Source organism: Schistocerca gregaria, chromosome 1 (genome assembly GCF_023897955.1).
Source record: "Schistocerca gregaria isolate iqSchGreg1 chromosome 1, iqSchGreg1.2, whole genome shotgun sequence".
NCBI lineage: Eukaryota > Metazoa > Arthropoda > Insecta > Orthoptera > Acrididae > Schistocerca > Schistocerca gregaria.
The window spans coordinates 301,146,353-301,164,592 of record NC_064920.1 but is presented as its reverse complement, the minus strand read 5'-3'; the positions used below and the strand labels follow the sequence as shown (position 1 = coordinate 301,164,592).

The following is an 18,240-nucleotide window of genomic DNA, read 5'->3' as shown; positions in this document are numbered from 1 at the left end:
ATAGGTATAACTTCTGTACTTTGGGTACCAGTATTAGTTCCCTCCCTTACTGTTCTAGTGAACGAATGTCACATGAAGAATGGCTGTTGGTATGCCACTGTAGGTGCTCAATTTTGCCTTCATGAGATATATGTAGGAGTGGCATTGTGTTGGTTGATATTTCTAGGGTTTTACACTATCAAACTTTTAACAGTAAACCACAGAGCTTGGGTCAAAATCAAAGCTACTGTTATGTCTGAACATTTGTGCCCATTAAAAATGACAGGCTGTGTCCTATTTACTAGGAACCCCTCAATACCAACCCAAAACTCATCTGCTATTCAATGTGGTCGTATTCTGTTCATTAAGCAAACTGCATAACTGTACCGAACACCTTCCAGAACCAAAGAAATATGACATCAGCTTTGGCACCAATATGTACTAACTTGTGGGTGTTGTGAATGCACAGAGTCGAGGTTCACAAGAACTTTGTTCGCAGAATCCTTGTGAACCCTGCAGAGGTCATTTATAGTCTCCAGGTCTCCAGAAAGGTAAGGATGTTCCAAAATTCTAGCACAGGCTGGCATCAGTGATATAGGTGTAGAGTGTGCACCTATTTATGACCCTTCTTGAAAATAGGACAAACACATCAGAGTATACACTTTTTGTTGCAGCATTATTGAAAGTAAACTATTGATATAAAATACATTTACAGATAATAACCCATCATATTGGAAACAATATGACAATCTTCACTAAGCATGACTGAAAGCTTTGGATGAAAGCAATCAGTTACACTATGTGACACCCACAAAAACATACATTTTTCATATTAGGCACATTGTGCTGTGACCTACTGCCAGGTACTCCATGGTCATTAGACATAGTGAGAGAGCAGAATGGGGTGCTCCACAGAAGTCACAGACTTTGAACGTGGTCAGGTGATTGGGTGTCACTTGTGTCATATGTCTGTAAGAGAGATTTCTACACTCCTAAACATTACCAGGTCCACTGTTTCCAATGTGATAGTGAAGGTGGAACATGAAGGGACACATACAGCACAAAAGCGTACAGGCTGACTCAGCTTGTTGACTGACAGAGACCGCTGACAGCTGAAGAGGGTCGTAATGCGTAATAGGAAGACATGTAGCCAGATCATCTCACAGGAACTCCAAACTGCATCAGAATGCACTGCAAGTACTATGACAGTTAGGCAGGAGGGGAGAAAACTTGGATTTCATGGTTGATAGCTGCTCATAAGCCACACATCACACAGGTAAATACCAAACATTGCCTCACTTGGTGTAAGGAGCATAAACATTGGATGATTGAACAGTGAAAAAATGTGAAAAGTGATGAATCATGGTACACAATGTGGCGACCTGATGGCAGGGTGTGGGTATGTCAAATGCCCAGTGAATTCCATCTGCCAACATGTGCAGTGCCAACACTAAATTAGGAGGTGGTGGTGTTATGGTGTGGTCATGTTTTTCCATCTGCAGCTCGTAGTCTTGTGGCCGCATTCTCACTTCCCGAGCACACAGTCCTGGGTTTGATTCCTGGTGGGGTCAGGAATTTTCACCTACCTTGAGATGACTGGGTGTTTGTGTTGTCCTCATCACTTCATCATCATTCATGAAAGTGGTGAGACTGGACAGAGCAATGGTTGGGAATTTGTATGGACGCTGATAACCATGCACTTGAGTGCTTCACAAAACAAATATCATCATCATCATCATCTTTGTGTTTTTCATGGAGGGGGTCTGCACCCCTTGTTGTTTTTTGTAGTACTATCACAGAACAGGCCTACACTTATGCTTTAAGCATCTTCTTGCTTTCCACTGTCGAAGAGCAATTCAGGGATGACGATTGCAACTTTCAACATGATCAAGCACTTGTCCATAATGCACGGCCTGTGGTGGAGTGGTAACACGACAATAACATTCCTGTAATGAACTAGCCTGTACAGAGTCCTGACCTGAATCCTATACAACACCTTTGGGATGTTTTGGAACACCTATTTAGTGCCAGGCCTCACCAAATGACATTGATACCTCTCCTCAGTGCAGCACTCCATGATGGGTGGGCTACCATTCCTGAAGAAATCTTCCAGCACTGGACTGAATGTATGCCTACGAGAATGGAAGCTGTTGTCAAGGCTAAGGGTGAGCCAATACCATTGCTCATAAGCCAATAATTTTCTTGATTTATGGTCAATTTTGAGCTTGATCTCCTACTTACAAAGTTGCATGAACCAGCTTTAAATGACGACTCTAGGAATATACCACAACCATCTACATACTGTTTCTGTAAGTATCATGAGGATAATATTTGATTTATGTACAGAAGCATTTAAACACTCAGTCTTCCCGCATTCAGTATGTGAATGGATCAGGAAAAACCATATAGCGACATACACACACACACACACACACACACACACACACACTCACACACACATGTGCAGATCATTTATTCCTTGTTTTTGTTGCCTTTTATACGTTATTCTATATCTTTTTTATCTCTCTTTCTCTAATGTGTGTTCAAATCATTTCGGGGTCACCACTTGAACCACAGTATAAATGAATTAGGTCCTGTGACTCTGCCATACCATTAGTAAAACAGCTACACTGCATGCTAAATTGCCCGCTAGATGCACATCAGTGGAAATCACAGCCGTCCAAGATATGGGAGATGCCCCCACAGCAAGGCCATGTCACACTCGCCTGCATTGTCACCTGATGCACAGAAGGACATGTGCTGGTACGACAAGCATTTCAAGGAGCGTGCATAATGCTGCACCAAACTATGTGCATACTCAAATGCCAGTGGCAACTGAACATAGGCACTTTGCCCGATTGCCAGCTAACATCACAGTGCCTATTCATCAGTCATCGACACACAGGCTATAAGTGCTTGATTGATACTAGCTCTAACTTATGTATTTACCCATGTATGATGCTACATCAGTGCCAACCATGTATACTGTTCTTCCTGGCAGCCATGAATAACATGCCTATTGCAATGTACAGCTTGCACAGAATAGAACTGGATCTTGGCCTCCGCCGCACATTCCTTTGGAATTTCACAGCTTAGCAAAACGATTCAAAACAGAATCTGAATCCACTGATCACAAAGTATCATTTAGAGTAGCTAATATGACAGTCCACACAATTGTTCTTCAGAAAGTGTTGAGCAAGGGTGTGTCTCTATAAACTTAAAGTTTTGAGAAACTCCTGTCACCATTAGCTACAGATGTAGGTAAAGCCAGGGAATTTGTAAGTTTACAAAAGTATTGGGAGTAGTCAATAAAACCGCTTTTTGTAATAAAAAATAAAGAGCTTTTTGGAGAATATCCAGCAGGAAGAATGGGCACTAAGATCAAAACTTCGACATTTATTCTTCACAGATGTTGCATTCACCACCATCATGTAACACAGTCTTGAGAGGCACATGGCTTTTAGCTTTTCACCAGCCTATGTCTGCAGGACATCAGTGCCATATAGAGAACTGAAGCACTTTTTATGACCATCCCTATGGCCAAACCAATCTTCTAAAGAGAAGGTAGCTTTATTGACAGGAGATACACCTTCATTAATACGTTCATCGGTAGACTGATAGATAACTTTCTCCTTCCTCCTTCACTCTTTGAGACAAATCTTCCCTCCATTTTGAAAGTTTGTATGAGATCCAAGTTTGTCAGCAACCAGTTTTGCATTTACTATCACACTATTAAAGTCCTTCGCTGATCTCATGTTCTTAAAAAGGATGCCAATGCTCTCAACTAGATCCACAGCACTCTGCAGGTTTACAATAGCTCAGTGATCTTTGCTGACCTGGTTGATCCTGAACACAATTTCATACCAAACCACTATACAAATGCAGATGGAAAACCACCTAAAAACCATCCACAGACTGGCCGGCTCACTGGACCTCGACACAAGTCCGCCAGGCGGATTTGTGTCGGGGACCAGACACTCCTCCCCAATCCGGAAAGCCATCCAGTAGACCACATGGCTATCCAGGCAGGCATATTTAGCATTTAGAGCAATATATTGCAGACTAATATTGGATCGATAATCCACTGGTTTTGAATTGCCTCATCACACATAGATATTAATGATGATGCTTCTGGTGGCCTTATTACATAACAAGTTTGCCTTAGTAAGTGAAGTGTTTAGAAGTAAATACAAAGCTTTCTTTTTAATCACAATGTGATTTCAGGGAAGACTGGACATGATGGAACCATGAGACACAATAGAACTAGGGGTTCTTTTGGCTGCAGAGTGTTGTTGTTGTAGTCTTCAGTTCTGAGACTGGTTTGATGCAGCTCTCCATGCTACTGTGTCCTGTGCAAGCCTCTTCATCTCCCAGTACTTACTGCAACCTATGTCCTTCTGAATCTGCTTAGTGTATTCATCTCTTGGTCTCCCTCTATGATTTTTGTCCTCCACACTGCCTTCCAATGTAAATTTGTCATCCCTTGATGCCTCAGAACATGTCCTACCAACCGGTCCCTTCTTCTTGTCAAGTTGTGCCACAAATTCCTCTTCTCCCCAATTCTATTCAATACCTCCTCATTAGTTATGTGATCTACCCATCTAATCTTCAGCATTCTTCTGTAGCACCACATTTCGAAAGCTTCTATTCTCTTCTTGTCCAAACTATTTATTGTCCATGTTTCACTTCCATACATGGCCACACTCCACACAAATACTTTCAGAAATTACTTCCTGACACTTAAATCTATACTCGATGTTAACAAATTTCTCTTCTTCAGAAACACTTTTCTTGCCATTGCCAGTCTACATTATATATCCTCTCTACTTTGACTATCATCAGTTATTTTGCTCCCCAAATAGCAAAACTCCTTTACTACTTTAAGAGTCTCATTTCTTAATCTAATTCCCTCAGCATCACCCGACTTGATTCGACTACATTCCATTATCGTTGTTTTGCTTTTGTTGATGTTCATCTTATATCCTTCTTTCAATCCAGTCAACTGCTCTTCCAAGTCCTTTGCTGTCTCTGACAGAATTACAATGTCATCGGCAAACCTCAAAGTTTTTATTTCTTCTCTATGGATTTTAATACCTACTCCGAATTTTTCTTTTGTTTCCTTTACTGCTTGCTCAATATACAAATTGAATAACATCGGGGAGTGGCTACAACCCTGTCTCACTTCCTTCCCAACTGCTACTTCCCTTTCATGTCCCTTGACTCTTATAACTGCCATCTGGTTTCTGTACAAATTGTAAATAGCCTTTCACTCCCTGTATGTGTATTCTAAATCACTTTCAGAGACTGTTATCCATATTATCCATATGAAAAGCATGGTAAGAAGCTGTTAAAGGAAAGTTTGTCTTTGACTATTGTGCCAGTAATGTTTTTGCACTTGTTTTTTGCATACATACGCAATGTTAGGAACTCTATCTGCAACGTAAAAGTGAATGCTTTATCTACTAGTTTTCTCTTTCTTAAAATTTCAAAATGCATGCTAAACCCTTTATTTTAGTGCATTTAGATGATGTTTATTTTTCAGAGCGCTTTGCGAGTTTTGACCTACACCTAACCTCACAGGTCTGAGCAGAATAGACCTGTGCAGAATGGACCACAGTTCCGTTCTGCCCTAGATAACGTGCTACACTTTCCTAGTGTTTACTTTTTTGTTTTCATATTTATTCTAACACTTTTATGATACATTACTGTATTTTCAGTTTTTCAGATTGTTGTTGGTGACAATTCTTCTTTTTTCATAGCAGTTTATAAGATATGACTACAAACCTAGCTGTCAAAGTTCATCTTCAGAAAAAGTGGAAGCGGCAGTGACAAATGTTGTAAAAAAGGAATTGGGACTCAGGTAAGCCAGTATTCAGTTCAGCATTCCTAAAACAACTCTTTAGAGAGCATTTCAGGATAGGCTTTAAAATGAGGCTTTTAAAACTGACAAATGAAAGAGAAAATTTGGTCGTGTTTTCTCAAATGAACATGAGTTCAAGCTTTCCATTTATTTAAAAGACATGGAGGGTAAATTGTTTTGGATTGACAATGAAGGTGGCAGTGAAAAAGAAACTGAAACACACTTATAATAAAGAATTAAAAATGAAGGGGCATCTAACATTCTGGAATTTGTAAATTCAAATGCTTATTGTGTTTTTGTAGATTTTAGGAAATATGATTAGAGTTTGAAGTTAAACTTGTATGGAAATGTAAATCTGTAATAACCCTTGTGTTACATTAGAGTTATGAACGTGGTTCCATTCTACCCCAGGCCCGGAGCACAACAGACCAACTGTCAGCCTTTTTTAATACTGTTTCTTTATACTCATCTGTGTGTCTTAACATCAGGTTTCCTTTCCTCATTGTTTAAATCATATATTAAATGTCAGGCAGACCTTTTTTGCCATTTTAATTGAATTGTGGTCACTTTAATGCAGTGTTATCACTCTGCCCCAGGTTCCCCTACATGAGGTAATATTTATGACTATGACAGTTCTAGTTTCACGGATATGAATAAACAGATAAGCCTATTTGCTGCCAATTAGATGATTATACTATGAAATGGTGGAAATCTTGGCATTTCACTCACTGTATTAGCTCCTGGACTTGGGGAGACTGTAACTGATGCTCTGTAAGATTGGCCATCAGGTCCATGAAGGCTACCACAAACTCAGGAGGAGAAATTTCCTCCAAGTGTTTGTCTTCATCAAACAACATCCAATATTTGTAGGTGAAGGACAGGTCGATTTGCGTCAAGTTTTCTGGGGGATCCTGAAAGAAATATGTAAAATCTGTTTTTAGTGTCAGTAATAAAAGAACAATGAGATAATACTGTTCTGAGAAGTACTATGCAAGCAAATAACTGAAAGTAACATGAACATCTGTATTTTTCTGGATAGTAAGAGATAAGGTTTTGGCCTTGACATTCATTCATAGGAAGTCTGAAAGACATGTAGCTGAAATGTTAGTGTGCTGGTGGACTTGACTGAAAGAATGTGTGAACCGCAGTACTTGGATGATGAGCTAGATCATTTAAGAACTGCTTTCAGAAAAAGCAGCTACTCTGACAAAGAGATAAGTAGTGCACTACACCCTTCACAGCATCTGGCGGAAAAAAAAAAAAAAAGCAAAATAAAAAATAAAAAAAACGAATGAAGAGAATACTTTCCTCCCACTCCTTAAAGCAGTCACAGATCAATGAGCAGTGTGCTAAGAAGACATAGTGTTTTATCAACAAGAAAGGTGTAAGGATATCTGAAGACAGCAAAGGACCTACACCTGCTGCTTCCCTTAGCAAGAGTGTCTAAAATCTCTTGGTCATGTGGTGAAGTGTACACAGGAACTTCAAAGAGATGTATTAACACCTGACTTAAGGAACAAACGAGCAACTGCCATCTAGGAAACAAACATAAATCAGCAGTAGTACACCATGCAATGGGGCCAGGGAACCATCAACTACAGTTCTCTGGTACTATGATTTTATCACGATCACTCCAGCCATTACTATGCTAGGACAAACAGAGGGGACATAGAAATTCAGAAGAACAAAAACACCTTTAACAGAAAATGAAGGAGGATTGAATTAGACAAGTAGTGGACCTTGACCAGGTGCAGTATTAATCCTTTATTTACCACTATTCCTTTTTTGGTACACAAATGTTTTAGTTTTTTCTACATAAAAATGAAATATTTTGCTTTGATTGTTGTCTCTAGGAGTTGAACTTACAGCTATAATGCCTAAAAATTGAAAAGAAATGATTTTCCCTACTTAGCCTATTTTAGGATTGGAATTCATTTGCTTATTTTCCATATTTGCACTTGGCTACAGGTTAAACTTGTTGGTTTTTTCTGTGTAACAATTAATTCTGATTTAATTGTCTGAGCATGTTTGTTATGAACATAAGGATGTCCATGTATTAAGTATATTTCATAGTTCTTGAAGTACGTGCAATCTCAATTTATGTGTCCCAATAATGGGACAATGACATGTTATATTACAATTACTTTGTTGAGGTGCCTTATTGTTGTATACATGTCTTATAAACAAAAATTACTATTTACATTGTTGAGATCTGCCTCCTTTACATTCTATTAGATTTTCTTCGGGGATAGGTAATACAGAGAAATAAACACTCTCAAATTTTATGATTCCAACAGGATAAAAACATGCCAAGTGGACTAACAGTTGAAGACGTTATAGTAGAACTGGAGATCTATCAAGTGAGTGAAGATGAAGCTGATAACTCAGAAATTGTGAGTATTTCACCCAATACAGACTAAATAAGGGATGAAGAGGACATTGAAGAAATGTCCTGAACAATGACTATATTGTACAAGATGTAGCAAATACTTTAGAACTTATAACCAGCAGGGATGAGGATTCCATGACTACATGTTTGACAAAGAGGACAAAGTTCTCACAGTGAAATGGTGGGACAATAAACCAGTTTGTGTAGTCACAAATTACAGTAGTATGTTGAACCATGCTAAAAAATACTCAAGGGCAAAGAAAAAGGAAATGTAGCGTATTTACTCGAATCTAAGCCGCACCTGAAATATTAGACTCGAAATAAAGGAAAAAAAAAATAAAAATTCCCAAGTCTAAGCCGCACCTGAAATCTGTGACTCAAAACTCATGGGGAGAGAAAAGTTTTAGGTCGCACCTCCAAACGGAAACAAAGTTGATCCATAGTAATATGAGACACAATTTAGGTCGAATGAATGATGATACAGTTACAGTAGTTTGGTTCAAGTCGTAAGCTTAGCAGTTAAGCTTTACCAGGCAGCCATTGCTATGCGTCAGGCGCTCCTTCGGTATTTATACGGGTACCCTTCCTCTTTCACGTGCTTCGTCTGGTTTGAATCGATTGCTTATATTGCTTTGATCTAATAAGTGCCGTCTTCTTTGTTATAGGTGTTTACGTCACTCTAAGCTGAAAATGCATTACTGTACTGTGTCATGAATTGTTTGTCGCATTCTGATGGTGCGTGTTTACAAACCTCTCATTAGCGAAACAATGACAAGAGACTGCTGTTTGCTGTTACTTAGACTGCTGCTTTCTTTGATAATGATCAACAAGAACAAAATAATAGACTGTGTATGATAGAACATGGTCTAAACGAGAGCTAGGCGAAAATTTTTCTCCGTTTGAAAATTTTTGCGGCCATTTCCTTAGTACATCAAATTCTGCACAGAAGTTAGAGTCATCTTAGATTTAAAAATCTAGTCAGTTGCCGTGCTTCGTTTCTGACTGTATCACTATTAGGCATAAGAATAATACGAATATAAACATGACACGATACGTATATTCTTCCGCTTTTGCTGTTGCCTCACTCTAGTTTCGTAGTCTATTAGGCAGACAGGATTTAAATGAGATAGCAGCAAACATGAAAGAATACATGACAAAATGTTTATATTCATATTATTCTTATGGTGAAGAGAATACTGCATGTGATTCACATTTCATCAGGTTCCTATTAGCAACCATCTCTTCTCACAGGTAGGAAAACATTCAGAACGTTGAGTTGGCCATATTGAGAATTATCCCAAAGTCTCGCCAGTCAGATTTTCATAGTACATTGAAATTCTGCTACATTCGAAGGTGAAAAATACAGAATTTGTAGTTACTTCATTGGATAATGTATGAAAATGCAGTAGTCGAAACGGGGCGGAGAAAAAAATACTCGTCTTCCACCCTTTTTTTTAAATTTATTTACTGACGCAGAGGTTTTGGTGCCAGTATTTATCTTTGTGCCTACAAAGCATGCCTGTGTAGCGCTACATATATTCTACGGCAGAAGTTAGTTGTGGTGGCACCTACCAACATTTTTCAGAACTTCCGCTTGCTTTGCACTCGATTCCAAGCCGCAGGTGGTTTTTTTGGATTACAAAAACTGGAAAAAAGTGCGTCTTAGATTCGAGTAAATATGGTATATTACAGTGCCACATCTCATGAAGAATACAAGGCCCATATGGATGCCATTGATCTACTGGAGAAGCAGTTATCACATATGTGACTGTAGGCTTTCCCGTCGTAAACTGTTGATAGAGGCTTCTCGGGTCTCCAGCTGGGTGGTAACACTGATATATCGCGACATATTGGGAAGTGTCATACTACCCATCTTCTGGTGAAGTGTCAAGATTCGTGGAGAGCGGGGTATTTATATGCGCGGTCACCCCCTCCACTAGACCAAGGGAGGCAGCGGTGGACCGGCAGCGTGCGCGTGGTGGTAGTGGTAGAGATCGCCCCCTGGTGGCCTGTCTGCATCTATGGTGGAGGATGTTGATGGGCATGCTTCCAATGGATTGCCGCTATTGCAGTATTCCATGCTGCGCTGAGTTGGTATTCCTCATCCCTGTTGACCAGGTTGTCATGAATCCTTAATTCTAGGGATTCCTTAACAATAATTTCCCAGAAGCCAGATGCTCAGCACAGCTCTTTCATGTTTTCAACATTGAAGGTGTATTCTTCATTTATGCTGTGTTCTGCTATGGCTGATTTTTCTGTGTGACCTAGTCGCACATATCTAATAGGTTCTTCACAACATTTAGATATACAGTGCTGTATTTGTTGTGTATTGTTTACCACATTTGCATGGAATGCTGTATATTCCAGGTGTGTTAAGCTTCAGCGGGTCTTTGGCAGAACCTAGTAGTTTCCTCATCATTGGTGGTGGGCAGAAAATGGTTTTGATCTTGTATTTACCCAGAAGTCAGGCACTTTGGCCAAGAGCAGACCCATGTATGGAAGGAACGCGAGTCATTTGTCTTCTTCTTCTTCTTCTTCCTTTTAAGTGTCCTGTTGATCTGTGTTTCACTGTAGCCATTGAGGTAAAAGACTTCCCTCAGGTGTTGCAGCTTGGATGCTAGGCTGTCTTTGTTGCAGATGGCATGCACCCTATATACCAGGCTGGTCAGTACTGTTTGTCTTTGTGCTGGATGGTGGCAGCTTATGTGTGTCTTCTTCCTATGTACTGCATGGCCTAGTGAACCATCTGCCTTCTTCTTAATTGGTATGTCTACGAAGGGGAGGCATCCATGTTCCTCCATTTCCTTCATAAATTTGATATTTGGATGGATGTTGTTGAGGTGCTCCAGAAACTCATCTAGTGCCTGTTTGCCATGTCTCCACACGACAAAAGAAACAAAAAACAACAAAAATGTATGATAGCTACAATTTTGGTGTACATGACAAGTGTTTTGTTTCATTTCATAGTGAATACACACTCAGTAATATTTAAAACAGTGTTTTTATTTTGTTCACAGAGTCTTCTGCACCTATAAAAATATTGTCCACTTTAACAGCTAATTTTGTCAATGTCCCAAAAAAGGGACAGTCTATAGCTTTTGTACTAAGACAGTGAAATTTTTCAGAACAGTTTTTCTTTTATTTCTCAGACAGGGTGTCACAATGTAAAAAAAAGGCTGAAAAATAAAATAATAAAGTTTTGGAAAGTAATGAGTTAATAAAGCAAACACCCCACCACAAGCTTTGCAACACATTCTAGTGACAATCTGCAATCTTAGACAGCACTTTGATGATGTTATGAACCAACTTTTGCATGGATGCATATATACAGTTCAGGTTGCTGAACCTTTTTAACTTTGTACTGCTGTCTGTTGATTATGTCTTTAGCATTGGAATAGAAGGTGTTAGGTAGAGAAATATGCCTTGGACCACAGTCTGATGACCATAAACAAAGTCACCAATAATGAATGTTATGGGGAACAAAAGCCAGGAGTATCAACATCTTGTCTGAAATTAACAGATCATACAATAAAATCAAAACAGAGATAGGGAAAGAAGTAATAGAAAATGATATTATTTCAGTTAAATGGAATAGGAGCATTGTAAAAAGCAGTTCATGGATAGCAGATATTATTAAAATTAATTTTTAAAAATAAGTGAGAAAATTCATGCAAGTAGTTCAGAAGAAAAAACAAAGCAGTATACTGAAGAAGTAATACAGAGCACATTTAGCAAAATAAAAATTAATCTCACATCCAAATCTGAAATATGAAAGATCATCATGACCTTAAAAAGTAAAAGTTCATACGGGGTTAATATTTCCAATAAGATACTAAAAAGTTATGGTCTTAAAATACATAATTTTCTTAATCACTTACATAGTGCATTTTGATTTGAAATACAATGAGACAAGTGTCATGATGCAAAGGCTAAGATTCTTGGACAGCATAATTAAGTAGTCTATCAAAATAAATATGCCAGAAAACCTAGTAAATAGGGATCATAATTTCAACTTAAATAATCAAATTTTAATAACTTTTTCAAAATCTTGTTGGCCATCACACATTCTCCACATTTGGAAAAATGTTGAGAGAATTTTCACTCTATGGAGTATCAATGTGAGCCCTGCCAAACTAAACAGCATCAAAGGGCACAGTGGATGGTGAGAATCGAACTCAGCTAGAAATAGCAGCATGAGACCGATGATAGTTCAGGGTCTGGTTGTAGTGTAGGCATCAAGTACACACAACAGAAAAATTTTGCAGCATCTACAGAAGATGGATGGACCAGTCGACAACATACTGTGTGGAAAATAGAAACAACTCAGCAGAACACTCAGAAGCACACTATTAATCAATTCCACCCAGAAAACTTGAAAGAATACAACAATTTTAAATTTTGCTTTTGGTGAATCTGTTATGAGAAAACATGAGTATAAGACTGTAATTTCAAAGAAGACCATGAAGAAATTGAAAATAACGAGTGCACTGGATCCCTAACATATCATCAGCTGATGAAATCATGGAAAAAGTTAAGGAAATGATTATCAACGATTACTGAGTCACAATCAGAGAAGTTGCTGAGAGGTTGGCAAATCAGCTGACTCATGCCATGAAATTTTTTCAAGTGTTTTGGACACAAAAAGTGTGACAGCAGAATTTGTTCCAGAATTGTTGAATTTTGAACAAATACAGCAGAAAATTCAAATTGTTTAAGAGTTACTAAACAAATTCAAGAACAATGCAGAACTACTTGAAACATATCACAACAGGTGATGAAACCTGTGTTTACAGGTATGATGTTGAAACTAAGACTGAGGGAGGTAGTACTGCAGTTAGCACACTGGACTCTCATTCAAATGGATGACACTTCAAATTCCCACCCATCCAGCCACAAAATCGTTTTCTGTGATTTCCCTAAAATGCAAAAAAAGCTCAAAAGTGTGGTCACAGTAAAGGCTATGTTCACTGTTCCAGAATGTACCATAAGCTATTGCCACAAGTTTGAATGATCAATAAGAGGTAGAGGAGAATGGGATATTTCCAGTAAGGAGGTAGTCCTAGTAGGTTGACTTTCAGCTGTTATTTCCATCTGGAAGAGCTCTGGTTGGTGTTGTACTCTTCACAGCAACGGTGAACTAAATTTTATAGGGACACCATTACTGAATTATCTGCTGTGCAGTTGTACTTGGAAAATGTTTTAATGTGCTTCTGCTATAATTTTTGTCAGTTTTCCAGCCACTGTAAGTTCCACTTGTTTCAGCATTTCTTCACTACATCACATTCCATGACTACCAGTATTTCACAATGTTTAGTTTACTGTATTATGCAAGTATTTTAGACACTAATTTATAATGTCTAAAAATGATGTTTTCTTTCTTAGCAAAATGGGTAGGCATGGTAGGTAGCAATGGGGTAATGGCAGTAGCTAAAAACATTCCACAACATGTAATTAAATGTTTATTCTCAATAGAAATAAAAGAATGCCTTATTTTAATTATCCACATTGGCCTTGTTACAGATGCCAAGAACATGGAAATGCACCATGAATTGAGGAAGTTGGTCCAAAGAAGCCCTTAAAAATGTGTTGAATTTTATTGTCGGAGGTAATTCCATCAGTGCAACGAGCAGATTATTCAACATCCCATTAACACTCTACAACAGTGTAGGAAGGAAATTAATGCCACTTTCACTCAAGAACTAGAAGAACCACTTACCAATAGACACAGGGTTTTTCAAAATGATTGCTTGGCAGGAAGTAACTCTTTTGATGGCTTTTTGAAAAGAAACCCAACCATAATCAATAGAAGACCTCAATAAATTACTTTTTAACAGAGTCACTGTATTATACGGTGATGATGTGCAGAAATATTTTGGAAACTTCCAAAAAGATTTTCTGCAAGTGAATACATGCCAGATCGCATCTACAATACGGATGAAACTGATATCACATCAGTACAAGACCTCAGAACAATAGCTGCCACTAAAGGTAGCCAAGGGTTGGCTTAGTGATCAACTGGAATACAGGAAAATTAGTTATTGTGTAATATGTTCTATGAATGCAGCAGGAAGTTTTATTCTTGCAATTTTTATTTATCCCAATAACAGGATGAGCCTCTTGCTAAAAAAAGATGGCCCACCTTACGTTGTTTACAAATGCTCACCAACATGTTGCACTAATAAAGAGTGGTTCTTACTTGGTTGAAGCACTTTATCCATCACTCCAACGCAAGCCTCAAAAAGCCTGAATTGTTGATACTGGACACTCACAACAGACACACAACTTCACAGACCTATAAATTATGTAAAAGTAATGGGGTTAACTATGGTCTCCATACCACCCCACTGTTCGCATACGGTGCAGCCTCTGGATGTAACTTTCTACTCACCTATGAAAGGCGCTTTTAAAAAGGAATGTGATCTATACATGAAAATTCAAAAGCTTGTATGGATCACTCTGCAAGATTTAACTAGTCTTTTTAATCAGACTTATTCAGAAGTAGCAACAATCACTGTAGTTGTATCTGGATTCAAATCTACAGGGAAGTACCCATTCAATCAAAATGCCTTTACTGTTGATGACTTTTGTGCTGCAGATGTATTTGTAGACAGACAGAATGTGTCTGTACCAGGAAATGAGAATGATGATACAGGGGTTACACCATTATTAACTACGACATCCAGTGATGAACCAAACCAAGAAGCTGGAGGATCAACAGAACTCCAAGATTCCAGTAATTTCATGACTTTTGAAGACCTGATACAACTTCCTTCTACCAGTGGCACAAAGTTGAAGCCTAGAAAACAAAGAGAGATGCAAAGGTCTGAGATTATGACCTCCACACCTAAAAAAGTTGAACTACAACTGGCTGCTGAAAAGAAAACAGTGAGGGACTTAAAAAAGAAACTGCATTACTGAAAACAAGTTTAAAGCAGCTATTCAAAGATATGCCTAAAATATGAAGGAAGAGGGCATTCAAAAGAAGAAACCAGTGTCCTCATGTAAGCACAAAAACAAAATTTTTTCGGGCTCTAATGAAGATAGTGCCATAGATGAAAATCAGTTATGTCTGATGATGATGATGATGATGATGATGATGATGATATGGGCAGTTTGCCAAGTTTAGAAAATGAAAACATCTATTCAATCTGTGGAGAATTTGGTCACCATAGGGAGGAATGGTTTTGATGTACCACCTGCAGAACATGAGTTCATTCTCTGTGTATAGCAGCTGATTCTCCTGGAGGTTTTCAGTGAGATAGGTGCATTATGTACTAAATGGCTTTTAGTTTTTTGTGATTCATTTGTTTCAATTTTCTATGCATAGTGTACGTTACTCAAGTGAATAAGTTGTATTAATATCTCTCAACCATTAAGACTGATCGATAAGACTTAGGAATATTCATAATTGCTCAAAAAAAGCTTGAAGTAATTTTCGATTCTCATATTCCTGTGGTTAATTTTTAAAAATTATACTTATTTTGCAGTGTTTGTTTATGAGGAAGAATATAAGTCTTTAACCCCCTTCACAATGTTCAATGATCATATGTTCCCATAAATTCATATGAAATTGTGTTTTCCCCATTTAAGCCAAGCATACCTGCAGTACCCTTAATGGTCAGGGTATCCTGGTATATGTAGTTGATAGAAAGTTATATATTTTTATGTTAAGTTGTTTCCAAGATTAATTTATAATTTGACGCACTGCAGTGCACATACATATCTCAACTTTAAGAGTGTAAATTTTGGTGTGAGTTAATTTTAAACAGTGGTATAACCATTACTACTTGACCTAGCATAGTTCCATCATTCCTCCCTGCTACTAACAAATTGAATACCATTTGCATGAAAGAAGCCAAAAAAGGAAAGCCCTGAATTGTGCCAAATCAATTCATGGCTTCTGAACCACAATAATGCACCCTTGGTTGTTTGCTCACGAGTTTTTGGCAAAAAAACAATACTGTTTTGGAGCCCCACATGACTTACTTCGGTTTCCAGAAATAAAATAAATCTTAAAGACCCATTGTTTCACAAGTATAAGGAGATTGAAAATGCATTGCTGAGAGAGCTAAAAGCTAACCCAAAGATCAAGTTTCAGAAGCGTTTTAGTGATTGAGACAGTGCTGTCATTGACATCTTGGGTTGTCGGGTGTTCTGCCGGATATCAGCATTGTACTTGCACGATATTTCGGTCACGTAGCTCATAACCTTCATCAGGTGCGACCTGGGACTGCTCCTCTAGTGGACCTGGTCCAGTATTTATGCCTATGGCCTTCCCCCTCCACCAACGGCTGCAGGCGCTTCCTCTGTGGTCTGCGCCCATTCCCTGCGACCTGCTGGAGCGTTGCAGCTCCGTTTCCCGTCCGCTGAGATTCTAGGTGTTCCCTCTGCGGTCCGCGCCCGCCAAACCCGTTCCTGGGGGTTTCATCTACGGTCTGGGGTACCAAGCGTTCCCTCTGTGGTCCGCGCCCGCTCACCACGACCTGTTGGAGCGTTGCCGCTCCATTTTTCGGCCACTGCGGCTCTGGATGTTCCCTCTGCAGTCCGCGACCACCAGTCCCACTTCTGGGTGTTCCATCTTCGATCTGGTGCGCCTGGCGGTCCGTAAGGGGCAGTTTTCTCCAAGAATGGATACACAGACAGACAAATTGAGAGGGCACTCCAATCAGCCACTGTACTACAGGCTCCTGAAGAAGACCAAGAGGGAGCAAAGAAGGTGGCATATCTGCCCTATGCTGGCTCTATTTCTGCCAAAATCAGTAGGATCCTCCGTAAACATAATATCAAGTGTGTTTTCTGTCCTTCCAACAAGATCGGGGGACTGCTGGGGGGTGCAAAGACGACCTGGGCTTACGAAAACCAGGGATTTACAATATACCTTGTCAATGTGGCCTGTCCTACATTGGCCAGACGACAAGAACTGTGGAGATCAGGTGCAAGGAACATCAGAGGCACACTAGATTAAGTCACGTGACTAAGTCAGCCATTGCTGAACACTGTCTAGAACTAGATCGTGCCATGAAGTATGAGGATACCAAGATTCTAGCACAAACACCCAGATTTTGGGACAGTGTTATAAGAGAATCGATAGAAATAAAAATGGCTGACGATCTTATGAACCGTGACACAGGGTACCAGCTAAGCAGAGCCTGGGATCCAGCTCTGGAATTGTTAAAGGAGCAACAGGGCCAGCTGCAACACTACACAAACAGAAGAACCAGAGACATGGAGATGGAAAACGAGCCCCTGACGGACCGCCAGGCGCACCAGACCGCAGATGGAACACCCAGACGTGGGACTGGTGGTCGCGGACCGCAGAGGGAACATCCAGAGCTGCAGCGGACGAAAAACGGAGCGGCACGCACGCACGCTCTTAACCTAAGGGACAACCTATGTGCCCTGTGGTTTCACAGGCTAAACCCAATTGTTATTCCTGCTTATCCTAAGTGTACTTGTGTCTCTGATGGCCTAACGTGTTGTGTGTGTCCTATGCGTCACATGAGTGTTGTGTGCGCGTGTAGTGTATCTGATTTTGCTCTAACAGTGGTCGTCACTGCCGAAGCATGTCGGGCCATCGTGTGGTCCCCCTCCTGTGCTCCTGGGTACCCAGGTTTGCTACTAACCTATTGTCTGACTGGGACGACAGCTCATAGAACTGCCGCGCCAGTAGTTTGAATCGATCCCTAATCATGGGGATCCCTGTGACTTCATGCAGGTCCCTGGTGGGGAAGTCCCACGGCAGGTGCATGGCAAGGTGCAGGACCTTACCTTGCAGGCCTTGTAACTGCTTACGCGGGACCTTACCATGCAGGCCTTGTAACTGCTTGATATGGCAGTCGGCAGCATTTCCCCACACTATGGCCGCGTATTCCAGCACTGGTCGGATCACTGCCAGATATAGCGTAATGCCGCAGTGTGTGGGAAGCGTGGACTGTGGATTCAGTACAGGGTAGAGTTCGCGTAAGCGTCCTAAGACTCTGCCCCTAAGCTCTGTGACATGTGGCCCCCATGT

At 39.8% G+C, this 18,240-nt stretch overlaps 1 protein-coding gene across 1 annotated transcript in view; it reads right to left on the bottom strand.

The window, feature by feature from the left end:
- The window catches only part of LOC126342104 (UDP-glucosyltransferase 2-like), a 136,282-nt gene that overhangs the window by 41,407 nt on the left and 76,635 nt on the right, over positions 1-18,240 (bottom strand). Inside the window, exon 3 of the mRNA XM_050001826.1 lies at positions 6,569-6,750. Coding sequence (XP_049857783.1) covers positions 6,569-6,750 — 182 coding nt within the window. The remainder of the gene's footprint in view (positions 1-6,568; positions 6,751-18,240) is intronic.